A 27,366-nucleotide genomic window follows, 5' to 3' on the forward strand; every position below is an offset into this window, starting at 1 on the left:
TTGGGAGGCTGAGGCATGTGGATCACTTGAGCCCAGGAGTTTGAGACCAGCCTGGGCAACACAGTGAGACCCCATCTCTTATTATTTTTAAAAATAAAATAGGCCGGGCATGGTGGCTCATGCCTGTAATCCCAGCACTTTGGGAGGCCCAAGTGGGTGGATCACCAGAGGTCAGGAGTTTGAAACCAGCCTGGCCAACATGGCAAAACCCTGTCTCTACTAAAAATGCAAAAATTAGCTGAGCATGGTGGCACGTGCCTGTAGTCCCAGACACTTGGGAGGCTGAGGCAGGATAACCACTTGAACACAGGAGGTGGAGGTTGCAGTGAGCTGAGATCGCACCACTGCACTCCAGCCTAGGCGACAGAGACTCTGTCTCAAAAAAAAAAAAAAAGAAGAAGAAGAAGAAATGAAGTGATTCAAGGCCAGGTGCAGTGGCTCACACCTGTAATCCCAGACTTTTGGGAGGCTGAGATGGGAGGATTGCTTGAGGCCAGGAGTTCTAGACCAGCCTGGGCAACATGACAAGACCCCTGTCTCTTCAAAAAAAAATTTTTTTTAATTAGCTGAGCATGGTGGCGTGTGCCTGTAGTCCCAGCTACCTGGGAGGCTGAGACAAGAGGATGGCTTGACCCCGGGAGGTCAAGGCTGCAGTGAACTATTATTGTGCCACTGCATTCCAGCCTGAACAACAGAGCAAGACCTTGTCTGTTAAAAAATAAAATAAAATGTGATTCAAGCACTATTCTCTTTTTAGATTTAGATATTCTTAATGATAAAAAGTCCTGCGAATGTCAGAGTTGGAATATTTTTTTTTTTTTTTTTGAGACGGAGTCCCACTCTTGTCGTCCAGGCTAGAGTTCAATGGTGCAATCTCAGCTCACTGCAACCTCCACCTCCCGGGTTCAAGCAATTCTCCTGCCTCAGCTTCCCACATAACTGGGGTTACAGGTGCCCACCACCATGCCCAGCTAATTTTTGTATTTTTAGTAGAGATGGGGTTTTGCCATGTTGGCCAGGCTGGTCTTGAACTCCTGACCTCAGGTGATTCGCCCGCCTTGGCCTCCCAAAGTGCTGGGATTACAGGCGTGAGCCACTGTGCCTGACAAGAAAACGACTTTTATTTATTTATTTATTTATTTTGGAGCCAAGTCTCACTCTGTCACCCAGGCAGGAGTACAGTGGTACAATCTTGGCTCATCTACAGCCTCCGCTTCCCGAGTTCAAGCGATTCTCCTGCCTCAGTCTTCTGAGTAGCTGGGACTACAGATGTGCGCCACCACGCCCAGCTAATTTGTTGTATTTTTAGTAGAGATGGGGTTTCACCATGTTACCCAGGCTGGTCTCAAACTCCTGAGCTCAGGCAATCCACCCACCTCAGCCTCCCAAAGTGCTGGGATTACAAGTATGACCCACTGTACCCGGCCAAAAGTTAGAATCTTGTCATTTCTCTCCAAATTTCAAATCCACACTTTTTTCAATCACCTGATTTAATCCCAATTTAATTCATTCTTATTAAACAAAAGTTCTATAGGGCAGATACGTTAGCAAGAAGTATCGTGGTAGACATACTGTCTCCCATTTGGGTACTATGTGGCAAAATTCATCTATCTAGAAATTGGAATAAAGAATACCTCTTCTTTAGCTATAACCATATGTTGTTCTGAAGTGACCTCACTTAACCCCTCATCATGTTGCATTCTGGTACTGCTTTTGATAATTTAAATGTAGGACTACAGCAACTTAAACCACTGGATGTTTTTGAAATAAGCAGAATAGAAAGCTATTTTATATTTGATTAAGTGTTTTATTTTGTTATTCCCCTTGACATGAACTTTGTACAGTCTATTTCACGAGGAGTGTGGTTTGCTTTGGCGTGTGATCCACCAAAGCCAAGCTCCTTTTATTGTTATTGCTTAAGTCATATATTTTTATACAAAACATCTTATTACCTTAGTTTTATTTTAAAATCAAAGCAGAGTTTGCAAAAAGTCTATGAATCACAGTGAAAGAATGTTAATGAGTAGTACCTTTGAATTTCCAGATTTGGACATTTCTGGTCTTAAAGAATATGGATATAAGCAAAAATATTATGTAAGCTAAGTCAAATTTAATAAATAAGAACCAAATGGAACTGTGGGGACTTATAAAATATAATGCAAATCTTATACCATTTCCTTAAAATAAGTCTATATTTCTGTATGAAAAATTATGTTCATATTGATAAGTATCAACTTTTTGTTAAATGAAGACTTGGGTAAGGGAATTCCATTTTAAATAAATATAAAACCGTTTCTTTTTTGAGCTTAAGAAGAGAAAACTTGTTCAGTCTTGAAATGTAAACCATTTTAATATATTTATAGCAGTTCTTATATTAGCCATGTATTGCTGTGATTTTATTTCACATATTAGTTACCTGTAAATATATGTGATAGTTAGCAGTCCCTGAGTCTGGGTTTTAGGATTGCTTGCATAGTCCATTGCATTAAAAAACACACACACAGCCAGGCACAGTGGCTTGTGCCTGTAATCCCAGCACTTTGGGAGGCCAAGGCAGGATGATCAGTTGAGGCCCAGACTTCAAGACCAGTTTGGGCAACATAGTAACCCTGTCTCTACAAAAAATTAAAAAATTATCCAGGTGTGGTGGTGTGTCCCCTCTGGTCCCAGCTACTCAAGAGGCTAGGCAAGAGGATTGTCTAAGTATGGGACCTCAAAGCTACAGTGAGCTATGGTGCTGCCACTGCGCTCCAGCATAGGTGACAAACTAAGACTCTGTTTCTCTTTTTTTTATTTTTATGTTTTAAAATAATTATATAGATGGGGTCTTACTCTGTTGCTCAGGCTGGTCTCAAACTCCTGGGCTCAAGCAATCCTCCTGCCTCAGTCTCCCAAAGTGCTGGGATTATAGGCATGAACCACTGAACCTAACCTGGATTCTGTCTCAACACACACACACACACACACACACACACACACACACACACACACACAGAGAGAGAGAGATTAGTATTATTTCTTCCAGTGTAACTGAGTATTTAATCTTTTTTATGTCAAAAGAGCCGCCATTATTTATTGCTGTTATAATACTCACTTATGTTGTCTATAGTTTATTAGCTGAGAATGTTTCAAATATTTCAAAACAGTGGGTACTGAACATTATGATCCATTTTCTTCCTTCTTGAGGGATTTTGTAAATGCATATTAGGATATATGGACCAGCTCTGTGTTTATTTTATAGCAGAGTTTTGTAAGGGTCAACTGAAGTCTGACTGTGTTGTGAGATTTTGGGGAAAATCTGTGCAGTAAACGAATTTATTATTTGTGAGCTGAATAGAGTATCCAGATTTTTTAAAACTATGATTTCAAGTATGATCAGTAAGTTCCTTTGACCCTTGCTGACTTCCCTTGTACAGCTATAGTCTCTCAGGTTTTCTGAACAGAAACAATTATCTGTTCAACCTATGGAACTGGCAGGCAAAACAACATCAACTCAGCAAACACTGTGTATCTTTGAAGGCAGTAATCTTTTATTGTGACTCATGGTGGGAAGGCAGTACATTAAATGTATGCTTGAGTGTTAGACTCATCCAAATTGTAAGACTGTTAAAAATAAGAAAAAAAATTATCTTTAAGTACAATATTGATTGACTACATTCTGCCTCAGGTCCTATATGCTCTTGTGAGATGCTGAAATTAAGTAGTGCTTAATCTTTTGCTTCTAATGAATCAATGAGGTGATACCAAATAACTCTTTGTAGCAAAGAAGAGAAAAGTTCATGGTCCAAAGGTGAAGAAGATAAGTAACTTTCCAACTCATCTTGAATCATCTCTGCATTTTACTTTTGTAATTGGTTCAAAAAATATAGATCCACAAAATGCATTGACATATAGGCATAAAAATATGTGTCACAGCATAGAGGAAATGCATTTTAAAGTTTCCCATCCTTGGGTTCATCAACCCCTGCCTCTTTGTGGCAAGGACAATAGAGAGCTGCGTTTGTCAGCATGAGTCCTGTCATCTCTATTTGAGAAAGCATTTGTCTGCATTTCTGTCTTTCACATTGTGCTCCCAGTTTTATTGTAAAGTATCACCAGGGAAAAGAAACAGTAGGAATTATAGTCGATTCTCATTGTTCTCAGGAGTTGTATTTTATAAAGTCAAGGCAAACACTGATTAGTGAAGGGTGAACCATTGCTGCTAGGGGAAATACAGAGGCAGGTTCTACCAAGCTTCTAGTCAACATTTTCAATAACTCATCAATACATCACCTTGCTTTATGTGTGTTTCTGCTTAAAGACACCTTATTTAATATATAGTGTTGATTCATTAACATTGAACGCATGACCAGCAGCACTAAAACTCATGCCTGAACACAACTTATCTAACACACATACTTTCTCAATGAAGCACATCCTCGTCTTCTTGTACTTAGGAACACTGGACAGAACCCCAGCACTATGCTTGGGTGCCATTTTAAATAGAAAAAGCACAAAAATTTAAAAAAAAAAAAAAAGGACACTAAATAGACCATGAAAAGGGTTCTTCTTTACCCGTTCAACTATGGAGCTGGCAAGCAAAGCAACATAAAGCAAGAAGTATGGGAACTAAAGCACGAAGGGAAAGTAACACCTTTTTCAACTCCAGCTGGGAAAAAGGAAATCAGAAGACTCAAATTTTCTACCACTCTGCACATTTCAGAATGACAGCAAAAGTGCTGAGAGCATTGATTTGGGGGTTACAAATAAATTTTAGGGAGTAGATGGATTCACAGGTACGGAATCCATGATCAATGAGGATTGTACTTGACCAGGAAAAATCAAAATGTCTGGGAATGAGACTCCTGCAGTCTGGCTTAGAGCTTGTTGGTATTCACATGGTCCTTTGAGCTTAATCCTGAGTAGTCTGTGACTTGGGAAAAATAATCTAAAATATCCTTGTAGTATAATCTTTCTTGAAAGATTATATTTCAGTTATATTTTGGGACCACCATAATAACAGAAAAATCAGAAATGAAAAAAATGGACCAAGACTGGTGTCACTCATCCTTAGCGTCATGAATTTTGATCACTCTGATATAGGTGTTTTATATACTAGATACGCCCCTTCAAACTTAGTATCTATGTTAGGAGCTCTCATGAGCAATTACTCAGTACCTGTGATTTAGCTGACACTTTACTTGGCATATAACCCCATCTCATCCTGAAAATCTAAAAGAGGGGATTTATTAGTTCAGTTTTGCAGAGGCAGAAACACTGGCTCAGAGAGGTTAAATAACTTAATGGAAGTATCATAAATCTATGATAAGTGGCAGAGCTAAAATCTGAACACAGGTTTATCTGGCCATAGCCGGTACTCTTCCCAGCCATACATCACTGGCTTCCACTGTTTGCAGGCTGGAAAATTCCTCTGGCAACCTTGATGGAATCTGTGGTACATTGAAACTGGCTATATATGCTGTCTCAAATTTAAAAAAAAAGAAATAAAAAGACTAGAAATTTTATGCAGCTCTTTCCGGATTCCTTGACTCCAATCTGACCAATAGTGACAAAAGTAGCACTGTCTGACTTTAAGCCTTGGTCTCAAGAGGCCTTGCAATTTTAGCTCTTGCTCTCCTGAAACACTGCCACCCTGTGAAGAAGTCTGGACTGACCTCCTGGAGGATGAAGCAGTATGTGGAGAGACCATGTGGAAGGACAGAGGCCCAGCCATTCCAGCTAAGGCCCCAGACATGACAGTAAAGCCATCCAGGACACAACCAGCCTGGGTTAACCTGACTGCAAACTCACTTCAGAACCCAAGCAACATAATGTAAAGCAGAAGAACTGCACAGCTGAGCCCAGCCCAAACTGCAAACCCATAGAATTGTAAACAAATATATAGTTGTTTTAAGCCACTAAGTTTTGCAGCCAAAGGTAACTAAAACAGAGTCTGACTCCAGCCTCCATAGCTTTCATATCTTGTTCAACCTATGGAAGTTAGGATTCTTCTGACCTACCATTTAGAAGAAAGTTTTGTTCTTAGGCAGGACCTAAATATCTGTATAAAACGATGACTTTCTCTGCTTCACTCTACACAACATTTGGGTTCATAGAGGCCTAGAATTTTAGAACTGGAATGATTTTAGAAGTCATGTAGTTCAGGCCAGGCGCAGTGGCTCACCCCTGTAATCCCAGCACTTTGGGAGGCAGAGGTGGGGCAGATCACTTGAGGTCAGAAGTTTGAGGCCAGCCTGGCCAACATGGCGAAACCCCATCTCTACTAAAAATACAAAAATTAGCTGGGTGTGGTGGCGCACGCCTGTAATCCCAACCACTGAGGAGGCTGAGACATGAGAATCACTTAAACCCAGGAGGTGGAAGTTTCAGGGAGCCAGGATTGCACCATTGCACTCCAGTCTGGGTAATGGAGAGAGACTGTGTCTCAAAAAAAAAAAAAAAGGCATGTAGTTCAACTCTGTGCTTTACTGGTAATATTAGGGAGTGTCATGAACAAATTGATCCAGTTGGTTGCCTGCAGAGCTGTCAGAAAATTTAACTCCTCTGACCCCCTAGTCCTGAGTCTTTTCTTTTGCAGACTACTGCACTTTTTAAAAAAATCACATTCTAGTTGAATATAATAGGGAAGCTCTTTTAAATTTTTAAAGCATTTGGTCACAAAGGCTTTAGGATGGAAAAGAATTGTGTTCTAAAACATTCATCTTTTTTTTCTTTTTTAAAATTCTACTCTGTTAACTGAATCCTTTTTTATATATAAATACAGTTTGGGGTCTATCAACTTTACTCAGAGTGAAACATACTTTATAAATTTTAACCTAACCCTTTCTTTTTAAACTCTGTAACTGTAGTAGACATCACAAATCAGTAACTTAATGCATAACCATGTGTTTTTCAGTGTAGATTTGGATGTAGTTTTGGTCTGCACAGCACTGGATTGAGGATTTTGCCACCCCCACCATATTATCAATCCTCGTTGGTTTACAGCTTTCCAATTGAGAAAGTCATCTACTGTGTAGAAGACGTGGCTGTCTTTATGATTTCTGAACAGGGACAGCCATAGAGGAGAAAACTATTAAATGGTGTTTAAAAGCTACATCCTTCCTCTAAGGACACAGATCCAAACCATAGTTTCTTTCAAAGGAGAACTTACGACTATTTTATTATATACTATATCTTCAACATTTTTTTTTTTTTTTTTTTTTTTTGGTCCTCATGGATTTTTCTTGTTAGGAGGGACGTTTCCCCTAATGCAGGGTAATAAGACATAACACTCTTTCTGGATCACTGGTAAATATGTTTTTCACCTCAATGTGAGATTTAATGTGAAACCTTTCTGTAGTTAAAATGTCCCTTAGGAATTTTTTGTGTGTGTGTAGTGAGTGCAGGTAGGGACTTTTATGAGTATGGCAAAGATTGAGTTTAATTCCAGAGTGATCAAATTAAGTAAAACATGCCTGCAAGCAGTATAATTAAGCCATATATTCATAGTTCTTTATAATAGTATCTACATATGATTCTTTGTCAAAGTTTTGTCCTAAAATGCTTCTTAAAACAATCTACTAAATATCTAGAAATGTGAAATCTCATCTACTAAAATAGTTCACCCACAAAAGGGTACTTATTGATATCCTTCAGCCCACAGGAGACCCTTACTTAATTTTTCTAACACCTGGCTTCTTTAAGTGTTATGAGTCTATTGTGACAATAAGATTGCCTTTTGCTAAATGATTGGGGTGTTTATGAGTTACTTTATCTACCTGTTGGCAGCTTGAACAATAAAAATGGTGATTGATGAGCTGAAGTGTCTGGTGACATTGACTCTGTCTAAGGATATACTATTGCATGTTATGAAATTCTTTTCCAACAATTCAGAGTTTAAATCCCCTTGGAGGAGTTTGGGATTTTTGTGGGGCTCAGTGATAATTAAGTCCCTCATACTTGGCTCTCTTAAATTGCTCTCTAAGCTAAAGTAAATCCTCTGGAAACTTCAATGGATTTAAAATCCATTTGTGATGGGTATTTTGGTTGTGTGTCACTAATATTTTACCACCAGAAGCTTGGTGTCTTACTCCATTTTCTGCTGCTATAACAGAATATCTGAGACTGGGTAATTTATATAAAAAAAAGAATTGTATTTGGTTCACAGTTCTGGAGGCTGGGAAGTCCAAGAGCATGGAGCCAGCATCTGGTGAGGGCCTTCATGCTGCATCATCCTGTAACAGAAGTTGAAGGGCAAGTGAGCACATGAGGCAGAGAGGGAGGGGGCTAAACTCTTTTTATTAGGAACTCGCTCCCAAGATAGCAGCATTAATCCATCCTTGAGGGCAGAGCCCTCATTACCCAATCACACCTTAAAGGTCTCACCTCTTAATAATGTCACAATGGCAATTAAATTTCAACGTGAATTTTGGAGGTTATATTCAAACCATACAATTGATTTTTGTCGGAGTAAGATTGTGACACATTAGCTTTTCCAGCCTCCCCTTTCTGAGTCATTGTAACCTGTTTATCTGTCTCCAACCAATTTCTTGACAATCATTTAATCAACATTTATTGAGTGCCTACTGTGGACTTGGCACCAGAATACAAAGATGAGTTGGAAGCAGCCTCTGTCCTGAAGGCTTCCATCAAGGATGGGAGGTGGCACGAGGCATAGAGCCCTGAACAGACGTTCGTGATGCTGTGATAAGTTCAGTGTACTAATGAACTTCTTATGGTGACTCACACGAAGGATCAATCAACTTCATCAGGGCAGAGAGTTAGGGAAGATGTCATAGAAGAGGTGGCACTTGTAGAATTTCATGAAACAAAGGAGGTAGCAGATAAAAGAAAGCATAACCCTCAAGCACTTGGTAGCTTATACTTCAAATATAGATATATGGAAAAGCTCTACAAAAATACACAAAAAACTTAATACCGTTTGTTTCTAGATAGAGAAATTAGGTGGCTGAGGAACAAGTGCTAGAGAGATACTTATCAGTGAATACTATTTTGAGTATGGTACCATGTGAGTACATTATCCACGTTTAAAAATAAATACTCTCTTAGGAATGGAGATATTAAGACAGTAGTTGCTTTTTTTTTTTTTTTTTTTTTTTTTTCTTTCTTTCTGAGATAGAGTCTCGCTCTGTCACCCAGGCTGGAGTGCAGTGGCACAGTCTCGGCTCACTGCAAACTCTGCCTCCCGGGTTCACATGATTCTCCTGCCTCAGCCTCCGAGTAGCTGGGACTACAGGCGCACACCATCATGCTCAGCTAATTTTTGTGTTTTTAGTTGAGATGGGGTTCACCATGTTGGTCAGGCTGGTCTCAAACTCCTGACCTCAGGTCATCCGCCCACCTCAGCTCCCAAAGTGCTAGAATTACAGACATGAGCCACTGTGCCCAGCCTAAAGACAGTAGTTTCTTAAGCAACATGATGAATTTGCTAGCCAGCTACTTGTTCCTGGTTGTCCATTTTTTCTTTAACGTTACTAATATTTATAAAGATTTAATGTTATGGTCGGGCGCAGTGGCTCACGCCTGTAATGCCAGCACTTTGGGAGGCCGAGACAGGCGGATCACGAGGTCAGGAGATCGAGACCATCCTGGCTAACACGGTGAAACCCCGTCTCTACTAAAAATACAAAAAAATTAGCCGAGCGAGGTGGGGGGCGCCTGTAGTCCCGGCTACTCGGGAGGCTGAGGCAGGAGAATGGCGTGAACCCAGGAGGCGGAGCTTTCAGTGAGCCGAGATCGCACCACTGCACTCCAGCCTGGGCGACAGAGCAAGATCCGTCTCAAAAAAAAGAAAAAAGATTTAATGTTATAAATGTTTAATTGTGGAATAAAGGGAGTTTTCCTTGGTTAAAGGTGTTTCAGACAGACTGATGAGGGAGAAGTTTTTAAACAGAAGACTTCCCATGTCTCTCAAATCCTGTCTGACCCTCTGGCTATGAGAAAACCACTATTTGGGAGATTCCTCAACTCACTGATTAAATTCTTCACTGGCTGTAGAGCTGGCAAGTCAAATGAATAATTTTAGAGTGTCCACGCCGGGCATGGTGACTTATACCTGTAATCCCACCACTTTAGTAGGCTGAGACAGAAGGATCACTTGAGCCTAGGAATTTGAGACCAGTGTGGGCAACATAGCAAGATCCTGTCTCTACAAAATATTTAAAAATTAGTCCAGCATGGTGACATGTGCCTGAAGTGCTAACTACTCAGGAGGCTGAGGTGAGAGGATCACTTGAGCCCAAGAGGTCAAACCTGCAGTAAGCTAGGATTGCACCACTGCACTCCAGCCTAGGCAACAAAGCGAGACCCTATCTCAAAAAAAATAATAAATAAATAAAATGTTCAAAAAGAAATCACTAGTCTTGTCTCAAGCAGTAAATAAACAGGTCATCTTACTTACATTTCTACTGTCCCAGTGAAAATCACACAACTACCAGGAGGAAATTCATTTTTGACACTTTGTCAGTCTTGATCATCTATAAATGATTCTCAGTTCTGTGCCATTAATCGATAGAAATTAATCTTTTTTCTTGGGCTGAACAACTTTTTGTTTTGAACATCAATGTATCACTTGTATCTATTATAATGTTTTGTATTTGTCTTAGAAAAAAATCATTAAGTGAATAATATAGGTGCACAGAAATAGGACTGAAAAGCTGAAGGGAAGGAAGGAAAGAGATAAGAGTAACAAATGGGCCGGGGCGGCGGTGGCTCACACCTGAAATCCCAGCACTTTGGGAAACTGAGCTGAGAGGATCACCTGAGCCCAGAAGTTCAAGACCAGCCTGGGCAGCAAAGCAAAACCCTGTCTTTACAAAAAATACCAAAAAAGCACAATTAGCTGGGTGCGGTGGCACACGCCTTGGTCCCAGCTACTTGGGAAGCTGAGGTGAGAGGATTGCTTGAGCTCAGGAGGCCCACTTTGCTGTGAGCCAAGATTGTGGCACTGCACCACTCCAGCCTGGGCAACAAAGCAATACCCTGTCTCAAAAAAAAAAAAAAAAAAAAAAAAAAGAATAACAAATGGAATTAAGAGAGGGACTCTGTTGGAGGTTGGGAGGGGGCCTATGCATCATGCTTTCTGTAGTGCAAACCCCTAACCATGTGCCAGCACTAGCTAGTGAGATCTGTAGATCATTGCCTCACCTCATGAAGTCAAAGAAAGGCTTCAACTTCTGCTTCCACAAGTCGTCTTTTTGTTCACTCTCTATAAAATAATCAACTCATGCCCTCAAGGTTTCTGCTGTGGAGTTGAGGTGACAATATTTCAACAGAATTGATGCCATATGGAAAATCCCAAGCTAGCTTTTGTACAAGTACAAAATCAAATATTCAAAACAGATGAGAAGCTTGCTATGGTGGTGGGAGCACAGGCTTTGGTGTTAAACAGTCCTGAAATGGAATTTCATCTCTTCTAATTAGAAGCTGCAGAGAAGTCAAGTCTGAGCCCTTACGAGCTTTCGTTTCCTCAGCTGTAAGTGAGAGTAATAACACTGAATTTGATGAGTTGTTACGAGGATTAAATGGGACAAATGGGAAGTGTGTAGCGTCTATGGCACATAGATGTAAAATAAATAAGAATGGACAGGTGCTATTAAAAATACTACCTAGCTGGGTGCGGTGGCTCATGCCTGTAATCCCAGCACTTTGGGAGGCCAAGGTGGGTGGATCACTTGAGGCCAGGAGTTCGAGACCAGCTTGGCCACCATGGTGAAACCTCATCTCTACTGAAAATACAAAAATTAGCTGAGTGTGGTGGCACGTGCCCGTAGTCCCAGCTACATGGGAGACTGAGGCAGAAGAATCACTTGAATCTGGGAGGCTGCAGATGATGGGCTGCAGTAAGCCAAGATCGCACCATTGCACTCCAGCCTGGGCAAAAGAGTAAGACTCTGTCTCAACCAAAGTATGTATATATATATATATATCAGTTCCTTACTGTGTGCTCGCACTGCACATAAAGCCTTATTGGTAGATAACACTGTTAAAACCATCTAAAAAGCTGAGCCCTGGAGAGGTTAACAGTCTTCCCCCAAGTCCCGTTGCCAACAGTAGCAGGGCCAAAATTTAGACCAGAACCACAGCTTCATAGACTACAGGGGCACCCAGTAAGAAACGTGGACTTTTTGTTCCCCTAAATACACTAGATGAATTAAACACAAAACAAACAAACAAAAAGAAATGTGGCTCTTTTCTATTGACAGGTCACAGTGTCTCGTATTTTCTTGTATCTTCGCTTATAACTTTATTTTTTATTTATTTATTTTTATTTATTTATTTTATTTTTTTTTTTTTTTTGAGACAGGTTCTCACTCTGTCACCCAGGCTGGAGTGCAGTGGCGCGGTCTCGGCTCACTGCAAGCTCCGCCTCCCGGGTTCACACCATTCTCCTGCCTCAGCCTCCTGAGTAACTGGTACTACAGGTGCCCACCACCACGCCTGGCTAATTTTTTGTATTTTTAGTAGAGACAGGGTTTCACCATGTTAGCCAGGATGGTCTCAATCTCCTGACCTCGTGATCTGCCCGCCTCGGCCTCCCAAAGTGCTGGGATTACAGGCGTGAGCCACTGCGCCCAGCCTATTTTTTTTTATTTTTTGAGGCGGAGCCTCACTCTGTCTTGCCCAGGCTGGAATATGGTATGATCTCAGCTCACTGCAGCCTCGGCCTCCCGGGTTCAAGTGATTCTCCTGTCAGCCTCCCGAGTAACTGGGATTACAGGAATGTGCCACAATGCCCGGCGAATTTTTGTATTTTTAGTAAACACGGGATTTCACCATGTTGGCCAGGCTGGTCTCGAACTCCTGACCTCAGGTGATCCACCCACCTCAAGTGATCCACCCAACTCGGCCTCCCAAACTGCTGGGATTATAGGCGTGAGCCACTATGCCCAGCCTTCACTAATAACTTTGAGAGGAATTACAGTAGCAGTCAAGCAAAAATAAATAAATAAATGGAGAATTTTAAATACAGAAAGACTTGTGGACTAAAAATAGATCATTTGCAGTGAGTTCGGCATTTGAAACTGTTAACATATTACTCCTTTATGGTCATTGGCATCCTTTATGGAGGATAGTTCATTGAGCGCCAGAAAGTATCTGAGGATTTTGAATTCACACCACTTTTATGGAATACAAACTCCAAGGGGGTCTTTTCTTTCTTTTGAGTATGAATGGACAGAAATTTTCTGTTTGTCTTTTGTAATGTTCCAAGATCAAAGGACTTTTTGCTGAAAATCAAGTTCTGTAAAAGCCATGCATAGTCCGAGTGTAGTGTGTGACTTTCTCAATCCAGTGAAAATAGGGCATTGGGCACCAGACTTTGAAAACTAGTATCATTACAGGGTGCTACCAGGAGTCTGCATTAGTTTCTCCTCGTACTACCTTAATACAAATGACCTTTGGTAGGATCTCATTAGTATCGCTGGATCACCACAAGCCACTGACTCCGCAAGTTTCCTCCAAATAATTCCCCTGAAACAGTTCAGAGATACAAACTCTTGGCAGTGTAAACGCTCCCTGGGTCTGGAAATTTCATAAGTCAGAGTTAAAACAAAGAATGATCTAAAATGTATTCCTGGTACGGAATCTGAAATGTAAAGTGCCTAGATCCAGAAACTTTTCCTGGCTCTTGGGGGCTGCCTCTCTAATTGCTATAATGAAGAATGTTTTCAGAACTGTGTAACAATAAAATGAAAGTACGGTATTTAGTATTGTAAAAGTATTTGGAATCCAGATGGGTTATCTAGTTATAGACCTCTTGTTTTCTTTTTTTGCTTCTCTATTGTGGAATTTGTATAGAAACCCTTTTTTTGTTTTTCTGTTGTTGTTATTTTGTTTTTAATAGAAAGTAAGCCTGGTGCTATGGGACATGCCTGTAGTCCCAGCTCCCAGGATGAGGCAGGAGGATCGTTTGAGCCCAGGAGTTCTGGGCAACACAGTAAGACTCCTCTTAAAAAAAAAAAAAATATTATATATATATATATATATATATATATATATACACACACACACACACACACATACACACACACACACACACACACACATATATGGCTGGGCACAGCGGCTCATACCTGTAATTCCAGCACTTTGGAAGGCCAAGGCAGGAGGGATTGCTTGAGCCCAGGAGGTGGAGACCAGCATGGACAACATAGTGAGACCCCCATCTCTACTTTAAAAAAAAAAAAAACTGGCCAGCCATGGTTGTGCACACGTATAGTCCCAGCTACTTGGGAGGCTGAAGCAGGAAGATCACCTGAGCCCAGGAGATCGAGGCTGCAGTGAGCTATGATTGAGCCACTGCACTCTAGTTTGGGCAACAAAGTGAGATGCTATCTCAAAAAAAAATTTTTTAATTAAAAAGCAAACAAAAAAGGTTTGGTGTGGGTGTATGTATTTTGTCTATCTTCTCACATTTTTGCAATAAATATTCATTTCTTTACTTCATATGAACTTAATTCTGAGGCTCCATACTTCTGGACTAAGGTGAAATTCAACCTCAACCATTTTGGTGGCTCATTAACTCCAAAGGATACCAACCAAACACCCAGACATTGATGACACCCCTATGGTCATTGCCATCAGCACTGCCTGCTCATCATCAAGCCTATCCTTGGCCAAGCCTATAAGATCTCTCAAGTCCAGAAGTCCTGCTCCTTGACTTCTTTCATGCCTGGGGTCCTATATGTGTCAGCCTCTAGGCTCTGACAGGTGTCAAGGATGTCAGCCCTTGACCATTGCCAGCAGGGTCTTAAAACCTGTGTGTGTGTGCACTGGGGGCAAGGAATAGGAGGACCCTGGGCACTGCAGGACCCAAATCCCCACAGTGGAACCCACAGACCTCTGTTTCTAATCTCCACTCAAAAGCTGTGCGCCTCTCTCAGCAGCCCTCCAAGACACCTATCATAATCCATTCAGTGCTCTTCGGTTCTGTGAAAAACAGAAAGAGCCAATGACTTCTGGTTGCTTCAGTTTTGAGCTCCACAAAAATCCCCAAGGTGAAGAATTTCAAAGCTTGACTACTTGCTCAACAGGAGGGGATGAGGGAAAAGGAGTGTGGACAAACTCAATTTGATAACCCTACGTTTTTAGAATAGTCTCTCATCAAAATATATAAATATTTGGGTGCATAAATGTGAATTGTCTAGAGAGATCCTCGGAAATTATGAGTGGTGATTGGTGGGACTGAATCTGGGTGGGAAGCAGCCTATTTTTGTGCTTTGCAACAACCTGTAGTAGTATTGCTTGAATCCTCTACGTGGGTACATGTCATTTTTATGATGATAAAATAATTTTTAAGGTTATGAATCTGAAGAGATACAAATTATTTTTTAATTCATTAACTATGAAACACTTTTCCCAACCAAAGCTTACCTACAGCAGATATGGTTGTCCTAGTTTTATGGCTCTGATTGCTGAATTCAGAGGAATTCATTGCCCAAGATTACAAGAAGGCAGAGTCAGGATTTGAACCCACGGCTGTTTTACACTTAGGTCCATGAATGCTCTTTCCTCTACTCCTGTTTTCTTCTCCTCCAGGACCCATTCATTCCACTAAGTTCTTTTCTTTCATTGCCCAAGTAATAAGGCCTGGCAAAACCCCCTTCATCAGGCCACACATCTATGCCAAATCCTTGAATACCAATAAATACCTGAAACCGTGTCTCAAAATACACTATAAAATGTAAATAAGAATGACACATAGTTCACCTCTAGTTCATACACAGCAGCAGTGTACAGGGTTAACAGTAAAACACATGGAAGAAGTTTAACATGAAATATTAGGCAAAGCCAGTTTTAAAGGAATGAAATAATCTTAGGAAAATTTAATTATACCTCTGAATGTATCATAACTGTGCATATTGTTTATCTTTATGTCAGATAAAATATAACATTATTAACAAATAGAAAATTATGGGTTGTGGCCTATTGGTTGTTTGCTTAAGGAAGCATTTCTGGTTGTTGAAAATGAGTAAGATTTTGTTTTTTATAGAATGCTATAGTTATCCATGAAGTCTATGAAGAAGGGGCAGCAGCCAGAGATGGAAGACTTTGGGCTGGTGACCAGATATTAGAGGTACATGATTTTGCATTTTATTTTATATCAGTAAATGTGGTTCCTTTCCTGATCTCGATCCATAAAGTTGTCTTTCTACTCAACTATGTCTTCACTGATTCCTCTCCCATTTAACAAAATACATATCATATTCTTTTTTTCTTCTACGTACGTTGTACAGTGGTTTAGAATCATGACAGGTTATCAATCTACATTTGTCTATGAAAAGCTTTTTTTAACTAAAAGGAAAAATGGAACTTATGGGTCTATTATTTTAATATCAAATGAGACTAATATGGCAAATTTTTTGCCTCTCCATTATACCCTACTAAATTCCTCCTAAAAACACATACATATAGACACATATGCATACACATATATACCTGATATTTTAAAGATTTCATGGCAGCCTAAATCGTATTTTCTTAATCTTGATAAATCTTTATGCCAAATGGAAGTTCATGTTTTGCCAGCAATGTTTTCAAGTTGACAAAAAATGTAAAATCTTCCCCCATGATGCTTACTAAAATTTGAAATGCTTAACTTTTTCAAATTGACTCTCATTTAGCAAAGTTGTTAAAGCCTTTTAAAAAGTACCAAAGCAGGCAGTGTCTGCACTATGGAATGGCTGAGTGAGAAGGCGATGCCAGGCGTTCTGGTAGGTGGAACTAAAGAGCTTTCTGGATGGTGTGAAACCTTTAGGCAACATTTTTCTTTTCATTGGATGAACTTAATTGAATAGTTGGCATTTTATGGTGAGCATGTGCATTTTTGCTTTGCAACTTTAATATAGCACATTACGAATGACATCATAGAATTTTATTTTTCCCTTTGGTGGTTCATTTCTGCCTCCCAAGATGAAACCAGAGATATAATTAAGGGCAGGAAACATACCCGAGAAGGGGTTAAAGGAGAGGCCAGGCTGATTGCAAATTAAATTCAGCCCAAGTTACAGGATTTCTCTGTAGCCCTTTACTGTGTTTCATCATTGGATTAAGACATATTCCCAGTACATTCATTAAGGTACAAGTGTATGAGGTTAGAAAAATAAGCAAGACCTCTCTGGGAATTGGCTTGACTGCCTTAGCATACAACATGGTTTTTTAGTGGTCAGGAGTTTGGGGTTTCTTTGTTTTACCCTCCCCAGATTTCTAAATCAGTTGGTATTGTCATAATTGGCTTTTTAAGATGAATAGATTAAATATTTAAAATGGCACATATGCCTTGATACACAATGCCTTGATACTTATATGATTTGTAAGTCCACAAATTATAATGGTCACTTGAAACTAAATCTAACATGTTCATTATCTTGAATGTGGTGATGGGTTCACAGGTATAAATATCCATCTGGCAAAACCTATCAAATTGTACACTTTAAATTTGGGCAGTTTATTTTATATCAATTATACTTCAATAAGGATTTTTAAAAACTATTTATGGTTATATTAGATAGACCCTCTGTAACTGCTCTCTTCTATAAAGTATACTCAAGTACAAGCAAACACCCCGTAAAGGTTAACATGAATAAAGCAAATTTGTTTTAAGTGGGAGAATTTTTCAAAAATCAAGTTCACAGTTTCTTGGCAACTGGGAGCATTATATTATCTATTCTGAATGGATGGCCTATACTTCTCATTAAAGATGGCCCATGCAGGCTCCTCTTTTTCCTCAAACAAGGTCTAGTTCATGAGAGTCTAACACGTGTTTAGCTAAGAAATATAGCTCTCAATTTGGTCAGGGAACATGCTTCCTTTCTAAACAGCTTCTACTTCACATTGGACTGGTTCTGGTTGTGGCTGATGAGTACAAATGCATGATGAGGCAGCAGCAGCCTGTGACCCACAGGAGGCCTTGAGAAGACAGGTCTGTTTTCGTGGGATATTTTGAGACCATGAAACAGGGTAACACTACATCAGCGCTTTTCCAAACAATGCCCTTTCCATTCGTGAGAGTCCTCCGTGTTCCGCAAATTGGCCTTTCATGGTTTTAATACTATCCTCATGGTAAGGTTAGGACATGCCAGGTTTTGCTTCCAAAGATAGAGTCGAATAATGTTTTGGCATGGCAAGATTTATGATTCTATTAATAGGATGAGCATCAGCTATGTCTCCTTTCTGGTTCTCCTTTTAGGCGAGTTCCTTCTCGTACCCTCCCTGCTCTGCAAGTGGGAGCAGAAGAGAGTAGAGAGTTAATGCCTGTTTTTCCCTATGCAATAAAATACGGAGGAACTGCTGCACTAGCTTTGTTTTCTTTCCTTCTCAAGAACTGGGTTCACCTACTTCCCCACATGCCCATTCTACCCAAGGGATATGGCATTCTCCCTTTGACAACTTTCCTGGAGCCTTTCTTCTCAAATAGGAAGCCCTGCTGTTTCCACCCCTCCTCCTCTACAGCCAATGTTCTAAATAATGCATACTGTGCTTCTGTAAAGCACTTACATAATACATCTCCCCACGATGTTCTAGCCACGCCGTGATATTTCTGTCATGATTATCTGCAGATTTAGTGGTATCTCCTGATTTGCAGAGGAGCAAATGGAAACCAGGAACTTAGATCACTTCCATCCGAGCAGATACCATCTTGCTGGAATTTAATAGAAATTGCTTTGTAATATTAGAGCTTAATGACAATGCTTTTCATTAAAAGTATATTTGTTAGGGCCTTTCAAACGGTATTTAGAGGCTTAGAAAGTTCACCTTCAATCCAGGGAGGTAACTGGTTCTTTTTTTATTGAGTGACAGAAGTGGTCTTGTGTGCCATCTATTGGAATACAGGAAAATAATCAACTCAGACCACATTTCCTGGATATACACTTTTCCTCTTTGTGTTTCATTCACAGACAATGAAAATGTGTTCATTGGCCTAAAGTAACAGTGAATGATCATGCTGAGAGGAAAAACAGCCTTCACTGAAGTTACTTCAATTCCTTGTAAAATACCAACTTCTAACTTACACTGGACAAAACTGTGTGCCAAGCCCTGTGCCAGATGATTTACAGGGTTTATTTCAATTAATCTTCACAACACTAAGTAAATATTATTATCTCCAATTCGTAGATGACACGGCAAAAGTTTGGTTTAAGTAATTTACACAGGATTTCATATAGCCAGGAAATTGGAATCAGCACTCAAACCGAAGTGCATCCATATCCAAAACCCATGTTCTTTTTTTTTTCTTGAGACAGAATTTTGCTCCGTTGCCCAGGCTGGAGTGTAACGGCACAATCTATGCTCACTGCAACCTCCGCCTCCCAGGTTCAAACAATTCTCCTGCCTCAACCTCCCAAGTAGCTGGAATTACAGGTGCCTGCCACCACGCCTGGCTAATTTTTTGTTTTTTTAGTAGAGATGGGGTTTCACTATGTTGGCCAGGCTGGTCTTGAACTCCTGACCTCGTGATCCACTCGCCTCTCTCTCCCAAAGTGCTGGGATTACAGGCGTGAGCCACCGTGCCTGGCCCAAAACCCATGTTCTTTACCACTGTTATTCTGGATGTAGCTCATATACGTGAACACACAAGCCACCAAGATATACTAGAAAATAAACAGCAGGCTGGGGGCAGTGGCTCAAGCCTGTAATCCCAGCACTTTGGGAGACTGAGACGGGCAGATCATGAGGTCAGGAGATCGAGACCATCCTGGCTAACTCGGTGAAACCCCGTCTCTACTAAAAAATACAAAAAAAACTAGCCGGGCGAGGTGGCGGGCGTCTGTAGTCCCAGCCACTCGGGAGGCTGAGGCAGGAGAATGGTGTTGGCGGAGCTTGCAGTGAGCTGAGATCTGGCCACTGCACTCAAGCCTGGGCAACAGAGCGAGACTCCGTCTCAAAAAAAAAAAAAGAAAGAAAATAAACAGCAGCTTGGAAATTAGGCATTTAAACATTTTCTTGGCTCACAGAATCAGCTTCAAATGACAATTCAAAAGTCACCTTCTCCAAGAAGGGTTCATTCTTCCTTTCTCCTTTCCCCGTAACCATTCTTTATGCCACTGGTCCTTAGTCTTTAGAATGTCAGAATTAAAAAACCCTTAGGGGCTGGGTGCGGTGGCTCACACCTGTAATCCCAGCACTTTGGGAGGCCGAGGCTGGCAGATCACCTGAGGTCAAGAGTTCAAGACCAGCCTGGCCAATATGGTGAAACCCTGTCTCTACTAAAAATATAAAAGTTAGCCAGGCGTGGTGGCAGACACCTGTAATCCCAGCTACTCGGGAGACTGAGGCAAGAGAATCGCTTGAACCTGGAAGGCAGAGGCTGCAGTGAGCCAGGATCGCGCCACTGTACTCCGGCCTGGGTGACAGAGTAACACCCCATCTCAAAAGAATAAAAGAAAAAGCCTTAAACCATTGCTTCATTGTACAGATAAAGGAACAAAGGTTCAGAGGCTGGCTTGACCTTCCAGTAGCACACAGGCCTGGACCAGAATAAGGAATGGAACTGACATCTTGGGGGAACACAAGCATTCTACCATCTGCCTGGTGGGCTGGACTAATCCTTCCCCTCGTTTAACTCTTCTCCTAGCTGAAACCTTGAGGGAATCACAACCCCTGACTTCTTTCTTTTGAGTCCAAGGTTACTCTGCTCCTCAATGTCTCCCTCATATGAAATTTACTAACCAATGTCAGTATTTGACTTTCTTTGTGACAGGGGATCTCCGGTAACCCATTCTAAGAGTTAATGATGAGGCAGCATGGAATAGGAACTGAGGGTGGAAGGACTGTCTTGGCTCCTCCCCCTGCTAGCTGTGTAACCTGGGTCAAGTCCTTAAACCTCTGTGTGCCTCAGTTTCCTCCTCTATGAATGGTGATAGTAACAATATCTATCTCAGAGAGTTAGTATAAGGATTAAATGAGTAAATATTCATAAAGGAGTAGCACACAAGCACTGCAGAAGTATTTAAGTTAAAGAATAAATAATTTGGCTATAATGTCTATTTAACAGAAAAGGAAACAGAGGCTCAGAGAGGTTACATGACTTGGCTTTACTCAGTGCTCTTTTTGGTACACCGCTTTCTTTTTTTTTTCCTTTTCTTTTTTTTTTTTTTTTTTGTTTTTTTTTTGTTTTGAGACGGAGTCTTGCTCTGTCACCCAGGCTGGAGTGCAGTGGCATGATATCTCGGCTCACTGCAAGTTCTGCCTCCCAGGTTCACGCCATTCTCCTGCCTCAGCCTCCCGAGTAGCTGAGATTACAGGCACCCGCCACCACGCCTGGCTAATTTTTTTGTGTTTTTAGTAGAGATGGAGTTTCACCGTGTTAGCCAGGATGGTCTCGATCTCCTGACCTCATGATCCACCCGCCTCGGCCTCCCAAAGTGCTGGGAGTACAGACGTGAGCCACCGCGCCCAGCCGGTACACTGCTTTCTAACGCATGGTCCTGTCTGTGCTCACTGAGAACTAGATTCCAATGAGAAGACTTCAAGGGGTCTTGGATGCTGTTAGAAATACTGTTCCCTCATCTCCTTATGGGCCTGTTATGAAGTTGTTGTGATGTGAGCAAATAAGAGTGAAGATGTCAGCCAGGCATGGTGGCTCATGCCTGTAATCCCAGCACTTTGAAAGGCCGAGGCAGGAGGATCACCTGAGTCCAGGAGTTTGAGGCCAGCCTGGGCAATATGGCAAGACCTCATCTCTCCAGAATTTAAAAAATTATCTAGACATGGTGGCACACACGTGCAGTCCCAGATACTCAGGAGGCTGAGGTTGAAGGACTGCTTGAGTCTGGGAAGTCAGGGCTGCAGTAAGGCAGTGTTCATGCCACTGCACTCCAGCCTGGGCAACAGAGCAAGACCCTATCTAAAAAAATAAGTAAATAAATGAGAGTGAAGATGTCAAATCCAATCAGCAAACTGAATATAAAAATGCTGACTAAACACTAATATTTATTTCCCTTTGATCTCAATTAAGTGAGCTAGTTAATTCCCTGCATGCACACTCTCCTGTCTCTTTCACTGGTTCCACAGTAAAGTTTGTAGCTATGTAAAACTGCATTATTGTGTATCCACCCTCTGTGCACATGTTGGGTAGGATATTTTAAGGGCCACCTCCTTTATATTCAAAGCAGCTCGTACTGCTCATGGTCACTACCTGTTTGCTTTGAGATTGGCTGGAAATTTCTAGAGATTCTTTACTGGTTAGATCAAGAAGATTCAGCAGACAGAGCAGGCAGAGGCCTCGCCATCAGCAGCCCAGCTCAGGATGCCCATTGTTCCAGGTTAATGGGGTTGACCTGAGGAACTCCAGCCACGAAGAAGCCATCACAGCCCTGAGGCAGACCCCCCAGAAGGTGCGGCTGGTGGTGTACAGAGATGAGGCACACTACCGGGATGAGGAGAACTTGGAGATTTTCCCTGTGGATCTGCAGAAGAAAGCTGGCCGGGGCCTGGGCCTGAGCATTGTTGGGAAACGGTAAAGACATGCTGTGCGAGTCGGGATCTGCCTTTTTCATCCAGAGCTCTGATGCCTGTGAACGCTGAAAGAGAAAGCCTAATGTACAGTAGTGATGGGATTTCTAAAACTGAGATATTTATGAACATTTGACAACATGGGTCATATTTCTGAGCAAGGTCTTACCAAAAAAATTGTCATATCAATATAGAATTCCAAGCCCAATCAACCCAGACTGTCATATTTCTGTACAGAGTAAGAACAGCTAGCAAGGTTCTTTCACTTGGAATTACTAAGATCTGAGTTTTGCAGAGGTTAATTAAAGCAGCCATACCCAAGAAATACCTAGTATCAAGAATGAGATTTATCCAGTGTTGGGTCAAGAGCATTGCTTCAGCATGGAAATTAACATGGAACGTTGCTTTGTGTCATACTGTTAATTTCATACTATGTTGAAACTAGTTGAGTAGACATAGTTAAGAGATAAACATAATTCTTCATGATAGTAGTTTTCTATTAAGAAAAATGTCCTGCCGGGCACAGTGGCATGTACCTGTTGTCCCAGCTATGTGGGAAGATCACTTGAGGCCAGGAGTTTGAGGCCATAGTGTGCTATGATCATGGCTGTGAATAGCCACTGCACTTGAGCCTCTCAGGAAACATAACAAGACCCCATCTGTAGATTAAAAAAAAAGAAAAGAAAAGAAAAGGAAAAAAGAAAGAAAGATGTCCCCAAAGTAATAGTTTGCACCAAAAATGTAGGTAGGTACATCCTAGAGGCCAGGCTACTCTTTTGAAATATATGTTGCTGCCGGATGCCGTGGCTCATGCCTCTAGCCTCTGCACTTTGGGAGGCCGAGGTGGTTGGATCACTTGAGGTCAGGAGTTCAAGACCAGCCTCACCAATATGGTGAAACCCCATCTCTACTAAAAAATACAAAAAAATTAGCCAGGCGTGGTGGCAGGTGCCTGTAATCCTAGCTACTCAGGAGGCTGAGGCAGGAGAATTGCTTGAACCCAGGAGGCAGAGTTTGCAGTGAGCCGAGATCATGCCATTGCATTCCAGCCTGGGCAACAAGAGCTAAACTCCATCTCAAAAGTAAACAAATAAATAAATAATAAATAAAAAGAAATGCATGTTGCCTAGGCCAGGCATAGTGGCTCACGTCTGTAATCCCAACACTTTGGGAGGCTGAGGTGGGAGGATCACTTGAGGTGAGGAATTCAAGATCAGTCTGGCAACACAGCAAGACTTGTCTCTAAAACAATTTTTTAAATAAAGAAAAATGAAGTCTATACTGCTTAACAGTAGCTTGTTCCAGGATGATATTACTAAGTTTCTCTTGCAGTGAATTGGAAAGGTAAGTAATAGCTTGAAACAAAGCCTGGCTTCCATGGTTTACTGGCTTTTAGGTATCTAGTATGTGTTTATCCCAACAGGACTATAGGATTTCCAGGTAATATCCTAATATGGCCTTAAAGTGTATCGACCATGTTGTTAAGGAAGAAATTAAGTTGGTTTTATGCATGTTACGTTATATGCCCTCACAGACCTCTGGTGACTAGCCTACTGCTTTTGTTCAACAGTCCAAGCTGTTATTAAAATAAAAATATTAGCTACAATTTTTGAGTACTGATTTTGGGCCAAGTATTGTGCTGTCATAATCTCATTTTTTTTTTTTTTTACTTCAGCACCATAAAACCATCACTCTGAAAACGTATTACCGAACCAAAAAAGCTGAGTCTCTTACATTTCTAAACAAAAATCAGTGCACATGTGGATGCAGAGCAACTGACAGAGCCAGTGCTGAAGTTTGCTTTCTTGTTTTGACGCATATGTATACCTGGTGCAGTTTCATTTAGAGTAATGTTTTTTGCTTTTAGTGAACATCAGTATTTCAGGTTGAGTTTGTAAGGAGCATTTACATTCCTTAGCACAAAAACTTGCATGGTAAAGGATGTATCGTTCTCAAAAGTCACAATTTTCTTTGACTAACAATTCCATCACTACGACTTTATCTTAAAGATATACTTACAGATATTCATTGCTTGTTGTTTGCAATAGTTAAAGAATGGAAATAACCTGTATGTCCATCAGTAAGCTACTGGTAAGTGAAATTATGAAACATCATAGAATAGTATGTAGCCATTTAAAAAATGAGGAAGCTCCATGTGCTGATAAAGACGAATTGCCAAGGTATGAAAGAAACAAAAAGAAAATAAAACTAGGCCGGGCGTGGTGGCTCAAGCCTGTAATCCCAGCACTTTGGGAGGCCGAGACGGGCGGATCACGAGGTCAGGAGATCGAGACCATCCTGGCTAACACGGTGAAACCCCGTCTCTACTAAAAAATACAAAAAATTAGCCGGGCGAGGTGGCAGGCACCTGTAGTCCCAGCTACTCGGGAGGCTGAGGCAGGAGAATGGTGTGAACCCGGGAGGCGGAGCTTGCAGTGAGCTGAGATCCAGCCACTGCACTCCAGCCTGGGCGACAGAGCGAGACTCCGTCTCAAAAAAAAAAAAAAGAAAAGAAAACTGGAAGAAGAAAGGAGTATATGTGTGTGTATCGTGTCACATACACACGTATTATGGATGGAAATATTAGGTTGTGCCAATACTGCACTGCTGTATGGTATTAACAGAAATGGAAGCGGAGTGTTTATTTCTGACATCGTGAAAGGCGGAGCCGCAGACCTGGATGGGAGATTGATTCAGGGAGATCAGATCTTATCTGTGAATGGGGAGGACATGAGAAATGCCTCACAGGAGACAGTGGCCACCATCCTAAAGGTGAGTTGCTAGGCTGCTTTTTACTCACCTGGCACAACTGAAGTCCAGTGGGAACTGTTCAGTCTAGCTTGATTATAAAATGGGTTGGACTTTATGCTAACTCTAGTTTTTACTGGAAATTTAATCTCTGATTATTTTAAATGAGCAGGAATAGCTTTAAAAGAAAGTTCTGTTATGTTGACTAACAGAATGAAAGGGAACCTGCTTTGGGATTTCACAAGCAAGTTCTTCATACTTGTGAACATTCTGAGTATCCGTGACTGTTCTCTAAATGCGTTTGATGAGATGGGCCCTCCAGGAGCCACAGAATTCATCCTCCTCTCTCTAGGGCTATGCCTATTGCTTTCATTACCCTTTTATAATTCATGGCTGCAGGGAGAGGCTCTGTTAAGATATTTCAGAATGTAAATGCTACTACTTTTCATTTCTGTTCTTTTCTTGCCTTTCCAAGTGTGCACAGGGGCTTGTGCAGCTAGAGATTGGAAGACTCCGAGCTGGTTCCTGGACCTCCGTAAGAAAGACATCACAGAACAGTCAGGTTGTCGATGGCTTCTCATCAGACTGACTCACTTTTCTGCCCCCATTGGGAGAAAACTCCCCATTTAATAAATGATTGTTTGGAAATAATATCTAATGTACAGCATATTCACAGCACCAAGTTTAGTGAATTTTCATGTGTTTGAAATAAAAATGAAAGGCGGGATGGAAATTCATTAATCCCTCGATTTTTCTCTCTATTGCTTGCAAATGTGTTCTTAGAACCACTTTTCTCTCTCACTATTAGTTTTTTGTCGCCTGTGCACGCATGTACACAGCTGTGTTTATTTAAAAAAAAAAAGGCAACATCTGGTGGCAATTTGACCCTCATTAGCACAACATTGTTCTATTCATTCAATTAAATATTGCTGTAAAGTTAACTTGTGACTAGCCACTCACACATGCTGAGGGCAATTAATGGCATATTCCTAGGAGAACCAAGTGTGGGGGTTTTTCCTGTGGGAGGGAGGCCTTAGTGGGTGATATTTTGTGGGTTAGCAAACATCTTATATTTATTTGCAAGGCTGATGTAAGTGCCATTTTTTTTTTTTTAGCAAAGTATATTTAACTATACTTTTTTCATTGTAATGGCTGACAAAATCAAGATGGTAGACTGTATGGTTAGCCCCATGTGGTACATAATGAGACTATAGAAACTGATATGCAACCCCTTAGTCTCCTCTCTGGGTTATGGATAGGCCGCCTTAGTTTTGAGGTTAAAAGCATGACTTTTGGTCCCCTGCCTGGTTGCCTTATTTCTGAAGCCTCTCCAAGGCCTTTGTTCAGAAGATGCTCTGATCTTACAGTTAGCCCACAGGTACTTCTGGAAAGCTGTTAGCCGCCTCCTGTTCCTCACTGGTGTTAAAAAATGAGTGAGGAAAATACCCTTGTTCAGATAGGCTTACAGACTAGCTGGCTTATCTTAGGGAATCTTCAAAGCAGTCAAACCCAGTCAACACCATATTAAGTTTGAAACACTTTTTTTTTCATTTCTGGCTTACATAATGGGCAGCAAATATCTAAGACATGGTGCTGCTGTAGGATTGCATGAGTTAATAGTTAGTGATGATATTGACCAGACTTCTATCAACAAACAAAACAGTTGTCTAGCCAGGATTCTTCCTTAATGGAAGACTCATCTTTGTTGAATGATTTCATTAAAGCCTTATTGTATACAGAAGAATGAGAATGAAGCTATCCAGAGGAGCTTCCACTGAATCTCAGTCCAGATGGAGTTTGGTGAAAAGAAGGAAAAGGCATCTCAGACAGGGAAAATAGCATACACAAAGGCACAAAGAGGTAACAGGAGTTTGTGTGATTTAAGAAAAGTTTGGCCGGACGCGGTGGCTCACGCCTGTAATCCCAGCACTTTGGGAGGCCGAGGCGGGTGGATCACAAGGTCAGGAGATCGAGACCATGGTGAAACCCCGTCTCTACTAAAAATAGAAAAAATTAGCCGGGCGCAGCGGCGGGCACCTGTAGTCCCAGCTACTCAGGAGGCTGAGGCAGGAGAATGGCGTGAACCCGGGAGGCGGAGCTTGCAGTGAGCCGAGATTGCGCCACTGCACTCCAGCCTGGGCAACAGAGCAAGACTCCGTCTCAAAA

General features: G+C 41.3%; 1 protein-coding gene across 3 annotated transcripts in view; it reads left to right on the forward strand.

The window, feature by feature from the left end:
- Positions 1-27,366, forward strand: part of PATJ (PATJ, crumbs cell polarity complex component) — a 419,471-nt gene that overhangs the window by 346,420 nt on the left and 45,685 nt on the right. For 2 of the 3 annotated variants that reach the window (XM_025398758.1, XM_025398765.1), the window contains exons 34-37: positions 15,992-16,075; positions 22,263-22,456; positions 25,077-25,224; positions 25,676-25,762. In XM_025398758.1, coding sequence (XP_025254543.1) covers positions 15,992-16,075; positions 22,263-22,456; positions 25,077-25,224; positions 25,676-25,762 — 513 coding nt within the window. Of the gene's footprint in view, positions 1-15,991; positions 16,076-22,262; positions 22,589-25,076; positions 25,225-25,675; positions 25,763-27,366 lie in introns of those variants that run through there. The other variant, XM_025398774.1, reaches the window with a different exon arrangement.

Source organism: Theropithecus gelada, chromosome 1 (assembly GCF_003255815.1).
Source record: "Theropithecus gelada isolate Dixy chromosome 1, Tgel_1.0, whole genome shotgun sequence".
NCBI classification, from domain to species: domain Eukaryota; kingdom Metazoa; phylum Chordata; class Mammalia; order Primates; family Cercopithecidae; genus Theropithecus; species Theropithecus gelada.